The sequence below is a fragment of the Habropoda laboriosa genome, unplaced genomic scaffold, assembly GCF_001263275.1.
Source record: "Habropoda laboriosa isolate 0110345459 unplaced genomic scaffold, ASM126327v1 scaffold801, whole genome shotgun sequence".
NCBI lineage: Eukaryota > Metazoa > Arthropoda > Insecta > Hymenoptera > Apidae > Habropoda > Habropoda laboriosa.
In genome coordinates this window covers 524807-539062 of record NW_017101026.1, presented here as the reverse complement: position 1 = coordinate 539062, position 14256 = coordinate 524807, and the positions used below count along the sequence as shown (strand labels likewise).

General features: G+C 46.4%; 2 protein-coding genes across 3 annotated transcripts in view; one reads left to right on the top strand and one right to left on the bottom strand.

Annotated features, from left to right (window-relative positions):
- LOC108577921 (eukaryotic translation initiation factor 3 subunit A-like) overlaps positions 1–1709 on the top strand; it is a 6249-nt gene extending 4540 nt beyond the window's left edge. The window contains exons 2-3 of one of the 2 annotated variants that reach the window (XM_017941152.1): positions 191–197; positions 341–1709. In XM_017941152.1, coding sequence (XP_017796641.1) covers positions 191–197; positions 341–1657 — 1324 coding nt within the window. In that variant the 3' untranslated portion in view covers positions 1658–1709. Of the gene's footprint in view, positions 1–190; positions 249–340 lie in introns of both variants that reach the window. The other variant, XM_017941151.1, reaches the window with a different exon arrangement.
- Positions 1710–4535: 2826 nt separating this feature from the next.
- Positions 4536–12959, bottom strand: LOC108577954. The gene is made up of 5 exons (XM_017941185.1): positions 12787–12959; positions 11823–12367; positions 10354–10670; positions 9021–9329; positions 4536–4997 (listed from the first exon to the last, which is right to left on the bottom strand). Exons 1-5 carry the CDS (start codon positions 12957–12959, stop codon positions 4536–4538), a joined length of 1806 nt encoding a protein of 601 aa, XP_017796674.1.
- Positions 12960–14256: the final 1297 nt, after the last annotated feature.

Sequence of the window (14256 nt, the reverse complement as noted above, 5' to 3'; positions counted from 1 at the left end):
ACAAGCTTAAGGTTTGTTAAATGAATACATATAGATGAGAAACTTTGGTTTAGCTGCTTTGTCCAGTTTTTTTTTTCTTAAACTAGTACCTCTCATCACCTCCAGCATTTCTTACTCTGTGGACATGAATTACAATCATTTATACAATTCTTTTCTAATGATTTTGAATGTTGTAATGTTTTTGTTTCAGGAATAAGGTGGGTACCTTGATAAAAAAAGTACCTCCTGGTCAAAAGAAGAGCTTCGACGTGGGTTTGAAAGAGAAACAATTTTTTAAACCATTGCTTGAAATAGCAAATTGTTTTCCCTTTTAAAATACAGAAGAATGTTTCTGTTACAGAGTAAAGTTGGTGTGCCAGTAAAAGTTGAGGTGAAAAGCGACGCAAAACAAGCAAGTAATCCACCAGGGAGCTCCAAGGAGAAGAAATTATCTGTTTCAGAGAAAGGTGACGAATCAAAGTGTGCAGAGATGCAGCCAGAATCAGAGGAAGCAGAAGTGAAGCAGAATCCATCTGTGCAAAAAGAAGACATTAGCACAGAGATTTCTAAAGATACCCAGGAATCTGACAAGGAGCATGTTGATCGTGCTTCTTCTGAACCTGTTTCAATTTCCAAAGTACAAGAAGACACGGTAAATAAAGAAGCAGTAGTAGTTGTCGAGGAAGAAAAAACCGAATGCCAAGAGAAAGAGAAGAATTCGAATGAAACTAAAGAGGCAGAAGAGCAGGAAGAGGTTGATCTGAATTTAAGTTATGAAACAGAAGATAACGTTGCAAAGGTACAAGCAGAAAGGATCGAGGATAAAGATTCAAAAGAGGAAATCAAAGAGGAAAGCTCTTCGACCTTAGCAGCAGCGAAAAATGTAGTAATGGAGAAGGAAGAGTTGCAAAGCGAATCTCAAACCGACACAGAAAGTTATTCGGCAGATGTTCTGGAATTTACAACGTCCGAAATATCCGAAACATCGGAATCTGCGTCGCAGAACGACATACCGAAGAAAGAGGAAAAAGTTGAAGAGCAAAGCATCGGCAAAGACATTTCGTTCGTCTCGTACGATCCTTCTATAATGTTGAAGGACGTGCAGATCAAGCTGAACGATTGTTTGAAAGAGAATTCCAAGTTATTCGATACGAGTAGTAGCGGCGGCGGCGGCGGCGGCGGCGGCAGCGCCAGCGGGCACAGTTCACTGAGCCAGCCGTCCAAGGACATGTCTTACGGAAAAACGTTGAGAAGTATCTGCGGGAGACGTTCGCTAAGTAGAATGCGCCATGTTACTATACGCGAGCAAAGATATTCGCCAAACGACTCGATGTTCGTGAACACGTCGACCGCGTCGTTGGCACCTGACGATTCGGAGGACTTTAAGATTTTACGCTACAACACCGGTTTATCCGACACAGTTTCCGCCACGAATGGCAGTCCGATGGATGGAAAGCGGAAACATGAAATCGACGATTGGAATTTGACTAAGAAACAGAAAACAGAATCGGAGAACAGCTTGTTAAATAGCTCAATTGGTTTGTTAAAGGGGTTACGCAGGCCTATACAAGTCTCCACTCCAATTTCTGAATTGAAGTTTCAGTCTGGTAAATTGGATCTCGACGAGGAGAATAAACCAGCAAACGAAGACACTAAGAAATGGTGCGTCATCATGTAAACGAGCATTGGATCGCGTTTCGATCAATGAAACAGAGTTTTATATATTTTTGCACGCGAAGAAAGCGGTTCGTGCCATGCCACGCGTCTAGACAAATGAACCTAGGTACAACAAAGCGTTATTACATTGTTGACTTAAACTGTTGGATGATATCGTTTGGATAATGAGAAAGGGAATCTTTTCGTTTATTCGCCTCTCTTTTCTACTATCGTGAAATTCTATGAACCTCTCGTGCTCCGAGAGTTGGTGCTCTTGGAGCACGTAACAATGGCACTTTTCGCTCTTTCTAAAAGTATTTCTACCCTCCTTACAAGATACGTAATTATGTACTATGTCTTGTATTTGTCATTAGCGATCGAATATCTTTTATACGAGCAACAGAATGTTGTTATAGGAAAGTGTGTCAAGATAGAATCCATTCTCGTCATTCGATAGCTATTTCACCGAATAGAAAATTTACGATAAGGTATTTAATCATCCGATTGATAAACCATATTTTCCAAATACACCATGTATTTCACACGTGTACTACTTTTGGATTAGTCGACTCATTCTCGATAACATCTTACTGTAGATATTGTTCCAAGTTATTACCACATTAGGAGACTAAATTTACACTGTTTGTTTTTTATACGAATTTCGTTCGCGTCATATTAAACGGGGGGAAAAAGAAAAGAAAGAAAAAAATAAATTTACTTTCTGACGTTGTAAAAGTATATTTTTTCATTATCTTGACTCTTAGCGTTTTAGGATAATTTTATAAGGAAAATAAGTTTACGTTTTTGACAAGGGAAAGCAACCGGAAGTCTGAAGGGTATTTTGTAAAGAGTACGCGTTTACCCTATTCACACTTGTTTTTCTAGATGATTCTAGAGCTTATACACTTTAAATCATCGCGAGATTCGCGCGAATCTCGTGTTAGCGAAAGACTCACCAATTGTAACGATAATTTTCACGTATTTATGTAGAGTAAATCATTACGAAAGTAGCCTGTATTTTTTAATAAACGGCATTTGCGATGCTGAGCGACGATATTCTTTCTTTCTTTTTTTGTTTTGTTTGTTTCGCGAATCCTGGTGTATACAACGCGAATACAATTGTAAATGTTGACAATGGAAGTGGAGGAGGGATTCTTCAACTCCCGTCGCTCGCTACCGTTCTCTATCGAACAAAACAGATGGTAATACACAGAAGGGAGACAATACGAGACGTTTGAAATCAAAGTTAATCGATTAAGTTAGATGTTAATACTCGGCTCTCGACAGAGTCGTATTCTTCTGATACCGATACGAATTTGTCGAGTGTTTCGACCAAAGGCGTTTTTTTTGTTTTTCTACGATACACAAGTCCCTCTATATTAAGTTTCACTTTTTATCATCACACACACATACAGACACGGCATACACGCGGTAAATACATACATACATATGTATTTTCTAAGCTGGTCGATGGCATTTGAAAAGGCAGATTCATGTTTCGCGTAGAGAAATGACTGGTGATCAGGGCCAAACACGCGTAACAGCTCCACGTATTTTTTTATACTTGTTACATTGAAACAGAAGAGAGTTGAAACAGTGTATGAATAATGTATATAGAAAATGAGATTTATAATAAACCTTGGAAATCCGAGAGAGTCTAGTCGTTACGGTACTTGAACCTCAGTTCCCCCCGTACACCACGAACAACTGTAATCGGGTCAGTTACTTCGATGCTATCTACTTAAACGACAAATATGCATTATCCTAAACTAATTAAGACGCATTCCTCGCGAGTTCACTCGAGATAATCTCGAAATGTTTTGCCTAGACATTAGTTAGAGGACGAAATGGTAATACAACTAGGCGCCCTGTGAACCGAACGAGCATACAATTATGCGGACGTTAATCCTTCCAGCTTAAGTCTAAGCAAAGATGATACTCTCGTTAAGTAAGGAAAAGCATCGTTAACAGTTTCGCAGGTCGCGATGTCCGAGTGGTGAATTATACACGCTCGAGTCTGAATTGAGTCGTTTGCGGGAGGAGCGTTCGAGATAAGGGGATGATTTATCGTCCAAGTTAAAACGTGTAAACGATCTTATTATTCTCGGGGAAAAAATGAACTCTGGCTGGCTCGAGGGGGAATTTCTCTCAAGTTTCTCCCGCACTGGATCGACGAAGAAGGGGAAGAGACGGAGGTTCGTGTGAGGAATTTCGAGCTCGAGGGGACGAATTCTTTGATACATCGATATTTCCGGAACATCTGTGGCTCCTCCGTCGCCGGCTATTCGTCGTTGCGGCTTCTTTCTCAAACAGGAGCATCTGCCGTGTGAAAAGTTTGGAGGGAACTTGTGGCGAAACGTAGGGAAACTCGAACGACTCGATTTTTAATTACCTTTCTTTAATACGGTTCGGCATTTTCGTAACATTAAAACGACCGTTAACCTAGGCCGGTACAATAATTATCGTAGTACGAGGATTTTCTCACTTGAAACGAACTCATCCGTGGAGAAATTGGCAACGGTGAGAGAGAACGGCGCTTAAATTTACATAGATTTTTCGGTTATCGATCGTTCTTTCAATCGAACCTACGAGAAAGTTGGGCAAAACTGTCCCTCGGGTTATTCGGCGCGGCATTGTAGAATCTCATCACGCCGGAACGCTAAAACTCTAGGTTGCGACTGTAAAGAGTGCGACGCATTTCTGTTACATAAGACGGAGTATAAATGTAATTATCCAGTTCCCCTTGGGAAATTCAAGACTGCGACGAGGCACGCGTGGAAATTGGAGCAACCAATGGCGTAAGCCCCCTCGTCGCGTGCACTTCCTCCACGATCACCTTGCTACACCTTTTCACCTCGCGATTCTCTTAATCCTTCAAATGGGAGGGAAGAGGAGAGGAATTAAGAGGTAAGGACGACCGCTTTGTGAAGACAAGGCCCCTGACAACCCTCTCTAAGTCCAGGCCAAAGGACCGTCTTAATTCTGGTACCGTTTGGCTCGGGAGAAGCGTGATGCCTGAGATGGAGCTCCCTTCTGAACTCCAAAGCCTGGGCCACGTCGAGAACCAAAGGAGTGGCACGAGCCAGACAGGCCCAGGCTAAACTGGAGCAAGCATTCGCGTAGTTCTTCACCTCGGCGCATCCCCGTAGACACGGAAAGTCGTACAGCGTTCTTTCCAGTTGGTTGACCACCTGTTCCGCGACCTCCCGGGAACCGGTTCGCGCGCCGGAAGTCGCCAACTGCCGCTTCACGCATTCCTCAAGCTCCGGTGTCGCCTGCGTCGTGGTCGCGGTACCGTTCAGAATTTTCACCGCTTCCAGATACCTCGACGTCTGAATCATGCCCGCCAATCGCCAGGAGAGCTGCAACACGTTTTCCTCTCAAAAAAACAAATCTATTTACTTTTTTTCGGCAAAAAAAGATTAGTTGGAAGAATTTCTTTTTTGGAGCAAGGCCGGTAGGTAAAATCACGAGTTTACGGGCTGGGTTTCCTCTCTCTCTTTTTTTTTTGCTTCGGAAGAGACGAAAGTGAGGCTGAAGAGGCGGTAACTTAGGTGGGATCCGCATCGATGATCCTATGATTTATTCACGCAGGAAAATGGATTTCGCTTCGACGCGTGCTCTTTACGACATCGTTTCGTCCTGGATTTTGCACTTGGAGGCGTTACGTGGGGTATGAAGTAGACTTTGCGGGGAGTTTGTAAATTTACGGCGTTGAGTGGAAAAGTTGACAGCGTTCGGGAGAAATGAATTTTTCCCGTGGTTTCAATGAAAATCGTTCCGCGAAGCCCTTTAACGAGTTTATCGCTCGATTATCGCGACAGGCACCGTTTCTTTACACGATATCCGGGATTATAGAAAAGCAGCTATTTGAAAAGAGTTCTCTCTCCAGGCATGTTCACCGCATAAATATCGACGAAACAATTTTCTACAAATCGTACAGACCAAGCTCCTCGAAGCGAATGGAAAACGAGAGAGCGTAGTCCAGTGGTGGAGAAAAGCGAGGAATTCCACAAAAATGACTGGAGCATTAATAAAGACGCGAAACTGTGAATCGAGATTGAAACGAGACCCGTCTTTCGTCGCTCCAATTATCGCGTAATTATTCCATAGAGCTGCTCGCAGGTAATTGTTAGATGGTACAATAGAGAGAGGTTGGCCCACGGCTGCCGTGTATTCCTCGTCGATTCCTCTCCGAGTTCCTTCTGTAATAACTGTTGCATCGTCGATCCCGTTACGAGTCGGAAAGTTCACGCACGCATAGACCGTGTTTCACGCTTTACTCGTTCTATCGTAACTGCTCGTCTTTTTGTCGCTTCGACAAACCAGCCGTAAACGTAGTCGCGCGTGAAACAGGAGGTGACGATTCCTAGTTACGCCAAAATGCCAGGAGAAGAGGTAGAAGTGAGGGAACCGACGTAACAGAGAGAGGTTCGTTCGATTGTTCCGGGAACCGGTTGAACGGAGAAAGAGAAGACGCAATCGGCAGATGTTAGAGAAAGACATACCAAGTGGCTTTCGTCGCAGGTATTTATTTTAGTTCATCGATTTCCCCGAGCAACGGTGTGCGGAGGAAAGCTAGCTGTATGTATGCAAAGTAATAGCCCCAGGCTGACGGACTAGCGCCTCTGCTACTTGCCGGGTATACTCGATCGCAAAAGTGCACCCTCGTCACCCCCTCGCGACGGCTTTGACGTTAATGGTCGATCGATCGGACGGGAGAGACAGGTGCGTGGTAGTGGTGCCGGCAAAAATAATCTTCGGCTGTACGTGTGTGTATTACACGCGTCCCTTTTCCCAAATTCGTCCTTTATCCTCCAATCCAATCTACCTACTTGTCCAACTTTTCACGTTACAGCGTCGACTTGCAGTTGTCGTTTGCGAGCTTTAGCTCGTTCACTGCTTCATACTCTCGATAGGGATATTTCGTAGTACTTTTTCGTAGACTTGTTCTCTTTGGTGTTTGAGCAGCGCCTAAACATGTGCACGGGGTGATTTCGCGTCTTTTCTTTCAATCCTCACTTTTCAACTAATTATTATTTTTCAATGAAATTTTCAAGAATGTGGTAAATTACTTTTTCGTGAAACGTATACAATTATTAGAATTCGTGAAACATCTGTCACGGCATTTCTGAAAAGAAATTCAATCATTTACAGCGTTTTATAAATTTACTTTCAGACAGATATGTGAAAGTCTCAATGACGTATTTCGCGTCATTCGGAATCCAAGTGAATACCTGAATGACGCATATGTGCGTCATCCGACGCGAATGTGTTAATATATCATCATATATTATTCGCGTTTTTGCCTCTTTTGTTCGATATTTTCGCTTTCTTCCCAGGATCGCAACTTAGTTGCAAGGATTTCCGGTTTGCGTGTTTCCGCCAAGCAGGTAAGTCGACCGACTAACGAAAAACGGAAGCTCTTTCTCTTAGGTAGGTACTATTTCTATTCGACGGTTCGGCAATCGAGAGGAAAAGTTACGAAACGGCAGAAAACACGGACCGCTACCCTCTCTTTAAATCGAGCCCTCGCTGCGAGCTCTTTCCCAGCCCGAACACTGCAAGAGTGCTCTCGTGTTCTCCGCTCTCTCTTCTCTCTTTCTCCAATTATATTATTTTATATTATTTTCTCCTCCCTACGATCTCTTCTCTCTAACCTTTTCTTCGCTGAAAACGAAACGAGAGCCTACTGAATTTTCCCACTCCGAGATCTCTAATCTGCCGGTCGGAGTTATCGATTCACGTCGCGACCAACTTTTTCGTCTGTTTGCCGCTTGGAAATTTCTTGGCATAAGTTGGTAACGAAGTTAAGCGGTTCCTTCGCGAGGAGAACTTTTTAAAACCTCCACACTGCTTAAAATGGAATTTTATCGAAATTAAAGTTGTAGTTATTTGTCATTTATTGCTGTATCTGGGATAATTCTGCACACAGGTGGCACGTCTTTTCGGTGAACAAGCCGAGGCTGCATCATAGCTTAATTGCGAAGCTAGTCGATGGTGCGTCGCAACGCTGTTTCAGTGGCCAATTAGAAATTTCCGGGCATATTTTCCCCGGGAAAATCCCCTGGCTGAAACATCGCGTATATCCGATTGCCAGAGTTTCGGGAAAATGAATTTCACGTGGTTGTTTGCGCGTTTCCAAAGCGGCGAGTCGAAAACCATTTCTCTTCCGCGTAACGAGCTCACCGCGCTAAGGGCACCGTGGCCGACAAAGGAAAATTTCGACGAAACTCTCCTGCCAATTTCCATCGCGTCGCTCCAACACCGAAGGAAAGGCCGACGCTTTTCACAGTCGCCGCGTTTTCCCGTCGAGATGGGAATTGATAAAAAACACGGGAACGAGAGAAAAATGAAAAAATAAGGAGAAACGAGGAATCGCGATGATTGATAGCCGAGGAACAATCGGAGAAATTCACTTTGCAATTTCAATAAAACGATACGGGTTAGGCAGAGAGTGCAGAGAACAGAGGGAAAACAACAGGTTTGTAACTGAACGATGCTTCGATTTAAATAACACGGTCCAGCAAGCGGAATTAACGAGAAACGTGGCGGCGTAATTTTCATAAATTCGTGCTCGCCTTCGCTCGTAATTTCCATTAAACGCGTCCCCGTTAAAATTCCATTTGGTTCTCGTCAGCTGTTTAGAGGATCGTCGGATGCACATTTCGTTTCGACCGGTTTCACGTCCGTTCAGTCATCTGATTCTCTGTGAAATTGATCCAACTGCGAGGATTCGTCGTTGCGAGGCGAGAGAAGAGAGACAAGTACATTTTTCTTCCGTCCTACAGTGATCGCGAAAGAGGGGCCGAAATTCGATAATTCGCGGATAGTCGAGGGTGGAGAGGCAGGTTTAAACTACGGTAAATACATATGTATGTACGTCGGGAACGGTGCTCTGTATATTCGAACGGTGGACGGAGAAAAACAGGTCCTCGCTACGAATTTCCCCGGCATGCGTCGTAAAATAATCGTAATAAACATGGCTGCATATGGAATTGATTAGCGTCGCGAATCGCGGTAACAGGGAGTCGTAAAGTTACAGTATATACGTGTACAGCTTTAGTTAATAAACTTCTCTGTCGCGGACTTTACGGCCTCGTATTTCGTACGGGACGTGTATTCCCTCTCGAATAATTTCAGGTATTTAATATTAAGCAGCTCTGAAAAATTGCACCCCTTCCCGAGAACTTTCCTGCATATACGGTGTACCTGTTGGTGTTCCGGCTATTAATTGATAGCTAAATAGGGGCAGTAGAGGTAACGAAAAGCTTAACCGGTGACTATCGGTCTCTTTGAAAGGCGGAGGAGATGCAAGCGCATTAAGGGTGGCAAGCGGGTGAACGCGGTGTGATTATTCGTACTTTGCATAAAGTGCCACTTACCACGACCACTGAATAGAGAATCTTGGCTTTCAAGTCGGGAGCGTTCTTCAGGGGTTCCAGAGCGTCCAGAGCATCCAAGGTATGCAAATGTGCCTGGCCGTAGAGGACCGTGTACCTTTCTGCCAGTCGTTCCGCGGTCACGTCACCGGAAATTACGTTGGAAAAATTCTCCTCGGTCCTAACAATCTCGCAGCTGTTTCTGACCACAGGTTCGGGAGTAGGACTGCAACTCTCGTCCGTGTGGTAGCCAGCGCTGCTGCTCGATTCCTCCTCGTAGTCGTCCGCCAGATTTTCACCCAGCTCGAACGCCTGTGGCGGAAATATCTCTCTCTCTCTCTCTTCCTTCTTTCCACTCTCGCAATTTTTTAACGATACCGCCTTCTTTCATATTTCACTCTCTTATCGGCTGTTTTCCAATCGGTTTTCCGCCTACCACGGTCGTTCTACCATTGACACGAGTGCCTGGCGCCGGGGTTAGGAAGATTACGGATAGGGGAGAAGAATACTCGAGAGACTTTCTCGAGATTCGCCCGTGAAATCGGGAACGCCTAGGCCTGTTCGAACAGTCGTTAAAACGTCTCACCATTCGTGGTACGGTGGAACGGGCCCGAGTAAGAGCTGCTCTCGGAATAAAAAACGGATTAACTAGAGCCTGGTTAATCTACCGCGGGACTCCGAACGTGCACTTGTTAAGCGGCGCCTTTAATTAACCGCCGCCGATGACCCGGTTTTTTCACGAAATTTCTACCACCGAGGAGAAATCTTTCTTTAGACGCGTTCACGGAAGAATCGCTTCGACTCGCGGTCGATCCATTATTACGCGCGTTATTCCGCTCGTTACAGTATTCGCAAGTGGCGTATTAAAATTTCATCGCGCGGTTGCGTTCGCGGGGAATTATCGCTCGGGCAATCCCACTCGTAATTCGTGGCTGCGCGTTTCACACGGTAATCTAATTCTCGATTAACGTTCAACGTTCAATTAATTCTAAACAATGGGCTGAACGACGAGAAAGGGAATTTCTTGTACGAGCACAGCGGCGTATACTTTCGATCGATAAAAGATGAGTCTGCGTTTTCGTGCATCGAAAGACCCTACGAGCAAACCCGTATAATTTCAGATCGCGAAAGGGTCCTTAAGGGAGCACGTCACGTGGCCGCAAAGAGTTTGCGCTCGTGAATTCGAGCTTTGTTCATCAACTACGGTCGCGTCGCTGCTGAGCTTCGGTCCCGCGGGACTGCTCGTGGTTACAGCGTTTCTAGTCGAGCTACTTTATGCGCATAGGGATTGAAATCTCGGCCGCGTGTCGTAGAGTGAAATACGATAAATGTCTACCTGTAGATTGCTCTGGTTCATCAATTGCAGAGCCAGCTCGCAACCCCTGGAGAATTGGAGCAGCCTCGCAGCCAGCGACGGATTCTTCGTGTTTCCGGCCAAGGTGGACTTCCTCAAGGCCGTCCATTGTCTGAGCGCCTCCTTGTCCTGCTCGACCCTTCGTTTCAGCTCGGATAGCAGACTTTCTAAGCTGGTAGGGTCACCAGCTTTCTCCAAGGTGTTCAGCAGACTCTGATTATCGATCAACCTCTGCTGGATCTCGCTGTACTTTAGCGAAAGTTGCCGCTGATGCGATGCCGCCTGTACACCTTGGTCCGCTGTGGAACACCGCATCGCCGTTACTTTCCTTCGACCGAGCCACAATTTACTCGAGAAAACGTATGATTTCACTTATGCCAACCGCGATAACTCACTGGACAGAAGATGTTCGTAATTACACGATACCTACATCACCCTGTGTCATCTTCGGAGTACTCTCTATCCAAGATGTAATTAGCTTACTTCCAAGACCAGATATTACACGCTACCGCTATCTAACGTTATTCATGCCACGTTTTCACCAAATCAACTACATCTCCAGTGTGCATGTAATAAATTAGCCCGTGACTCAGCAGGCGTACGAAATTGCCGATCTCGGTAATTAAGCTCGAATAAAGGGGAACACGCGTGGAAGTGACGTTCGCCGACTCGTTCCGGATCGCCCGTATTTTTCTCACCGAACCGGAACACTTTCCTGTCGTAAACACCGAACAGTTCCTTTCGAGAGATCGGAAACGAGCCGAGGTTCAAGGATGGCCGCGGCCCGCAACGACGACATCGAGTAAACGTGGCCAACGTGTGTAAACGCATTAACGTCCACAGCACATCGGTGTATTTGCATTCGGAAATGTAACGTGTCCGACGCAGCTGCGTTAAAATCCAATACTTTATCGCTCGGAGCACGCTCGGACAGACCTGTGACAACAGTCGAACGCGCTGTGGAGTGAAAACGGGAGACGACGTTTTTCTAAATAAACTTTACCTTCGAGGGGGAGAAAAATTCTGAGAGATCGCACTTTCGAACCACTTCTAAGACACCCCGTCTGCGGGGTTAATCGCGCAATTTATTTTTGCCGACTCCGCTCCTTCGAGCGACCCTCGAAATTGAATCGACGCGGCGCTCCGTTCTTCCCAACTCGCTGGATTCTCGCCGGATTTTCGCGATATCGCGGCGACCGGATCATTTCATTGTGTGTACCATTTCAGACACCGGATGACAGTAATCGGAGATGAAACGTAAACTTTCGGACTTTCTCTCGCGCTTCCACACCTGCACCTGCTAAGCTGTCGAATCCGCACGCGGGAACGAATCTCTATTCCCACGCGAGTTCCCACCGATCTGCCTTATTTCCTCACCGTCCAATTAGCTCGTTTAACGCGCCGGAGAAAGATGAACCGGCGAGGTGTAAATGTTACCCAAATCCTTTTACCTTTGTGACTTCTGGCGTGCTTCCCGAAGCTCTCGATCTTGTGCACGGCCAACTTATAAGCCTCGATCCGGCTCTCCAACTGTTCCTTGAGCGCAACGGGCAAAGGGACGAAATTGGACGCTCCTGTGTTCTCCAAATTGCTCGGCTGAGAGAACGGCACCAGGCCGTGTTTGCCTAGACCTTCGACCGCCCTTTCCACAGCCCTCTTCCTCCCCATCAACATGCTCCTCGCGTTAGGAGCCAATCTGTGCAACGACACGAGTAACTTGCACCAGATCCTCAGGCGGAAGTGGTCCTGGCTGACAGAGATCAGGTGCACGACCCTCCAAAGGACCTGTTCGACGCGCACAATCTTCGCATCGTTCACGTTCAACTCGAGCAGCCTCGAATAGAGAGCTTCGAGCAGAGACAAACTGTGGGGCAGCGTTTCGATCAACAGGTCCACCGGAATGTCCGGCAGGGTCGCTTTCAGGGTATAGTGAGGAAGCTTCATGAGGAAAGCGGCCGCCTCTCGGTACTGTCTGCCCTCGTACAGTCTCAGGAATCTGCGTGTACGTCACAGAGGAAAGCATTTTTTACACGATATGGGCCAGACGCCACTACTAGCCAGGTCTTAACGTATTTCCGCGATAGCATACAGAGAGAATATCGATCACCGTCTTTCCAGCCTACATATATTATTACACTGCATATCGCGACGCACAGCAGGGACGCGACGAAGCTGTTGTCTAGCCCGATCAATATGACCGTAATCGCGCTGGCTACCGGGCACACCTGATTATCCAGATTCGAACAAATTGTCTTGGAATAACACGAAGCGCGTACGTAGCAAACGAAGCTACAGTGGCCTATCAAATATCACGTGGAATTTCAGCACGGTAATCGAATCCTCGATTACCCTGTGCATCGTAATACACACCTATCCTAACGAAGAGGCAATCTAACGGGATACAGATACACGTACCTTCTCAAGGCCATCCGTGGATTCGAGCCCTCGTCCTCGGGTAGACCAATTTGACCGACTTGGAATTGAGAACCTGGACCCCACACCAGCCTTTGGATAGGGTTCCTGGGTCGTTCCGGTCTTATCCTCTCGCACGAGTTCAGTCCACCCGGTGGCACTGTTCGCCTGCTCATCTTGCCCCTTTGCTTTTTTTATTCCTCTCCTAGCTGTTCCACTTGGAAATTCCCTTCTCTACCTCCTTCGCTCCACCAGCCAGCGAGTCCTTTGTCTTACATGCTCGATATTCCAAAGGGTTCCTCTCTCTCCTAATCCAGAGGAGTTCCTCCAATTCCTCCGCGTAGATTTATTCGATCGAAGGGAACGTGTTCATTGAGAAAGGAAGAGGACGATGAGTCATCTCCAGCGATCCTTGCTTTCTTCTCCCTCGATCTCCTCCTCCAACGGTCTGACGAAACTCGGGCTGGCCTATAGCCCCAGGGTTCACCGGACCCCACTTCTCCTTCGACTTGGGCGATGGACCTGCGAATAGAATAATTTTCGGTCAGCCTTCCTCTGAAATACGCTCTATTTCTCTGTTCGCTCCGACGCTTGGCGAAACGCTCTCGTTCGAGCTCTCGTTACAAATTCCCTTCGGTCACGATTCCTTCTCGTCGCAACATCTCGCAGCCTGCAATTTCACATCCCGTGGCAGTTTTCAAAGTATAGACAGGATTTACCAGAGACCGCGAAATTACGAATTCACAGTTACGCCGAGCGTAAAATAAACACGATCGAACAGTTTCCCCCGATGTCGGGACACCCACTCTTTCTCCAACACTCGGCGGTGACCGTCTCGACCTAAGGTCCGCCTAAGAAACCAACAAGTACAGAGGACCGTGTCGCGAGCGTATGGAAATTTCAATCGTTCACCGGGAGGAGAGTTTATCTTGGAATAACGAAGCTCGTTAACCGCCAAGTTGACGTTGAACGGTCGATCGATCGACTGGAAAATGTGGAAAAAACTCTGTACGCCCGCACCACCCAGTTATACCTTCTGCGATTCGGATTAGTCTCCACGATTTATCTCTTCAGGTAGAGTTTCAGTGCACCGAAAGATTTCGATTTCAGAAGGCACTGCAGTTTGGAGAGAAGCTCGACACGCGACCAAGGCACCGAGGAACTTTCGGCGGCTGTGAAACCCGGCTGATCCGACATGTCTGCAAGAAGCGCGAACAACGAAATCCTTGCTCGTCTCGCAGAGGATACACGCGGCCCCTCTGTGCTCGGTTTTATGGAGGTGGAACAGAGGGAATCGCGTGGATGGCTCTCACGAGAGATCGCTTCTTTCTCTCTCTCCTCTCTCCTTCTCTCCCTTCCTTTCGCGCCTCACGAATTACACGGGATATTTTCTCGGCGCACCGGTGAATATTAGAAAATATCGGATTTTCTCAAAGTAGCCCCTCGGTTTCGAACACTTTTCGAGCTCCTAGA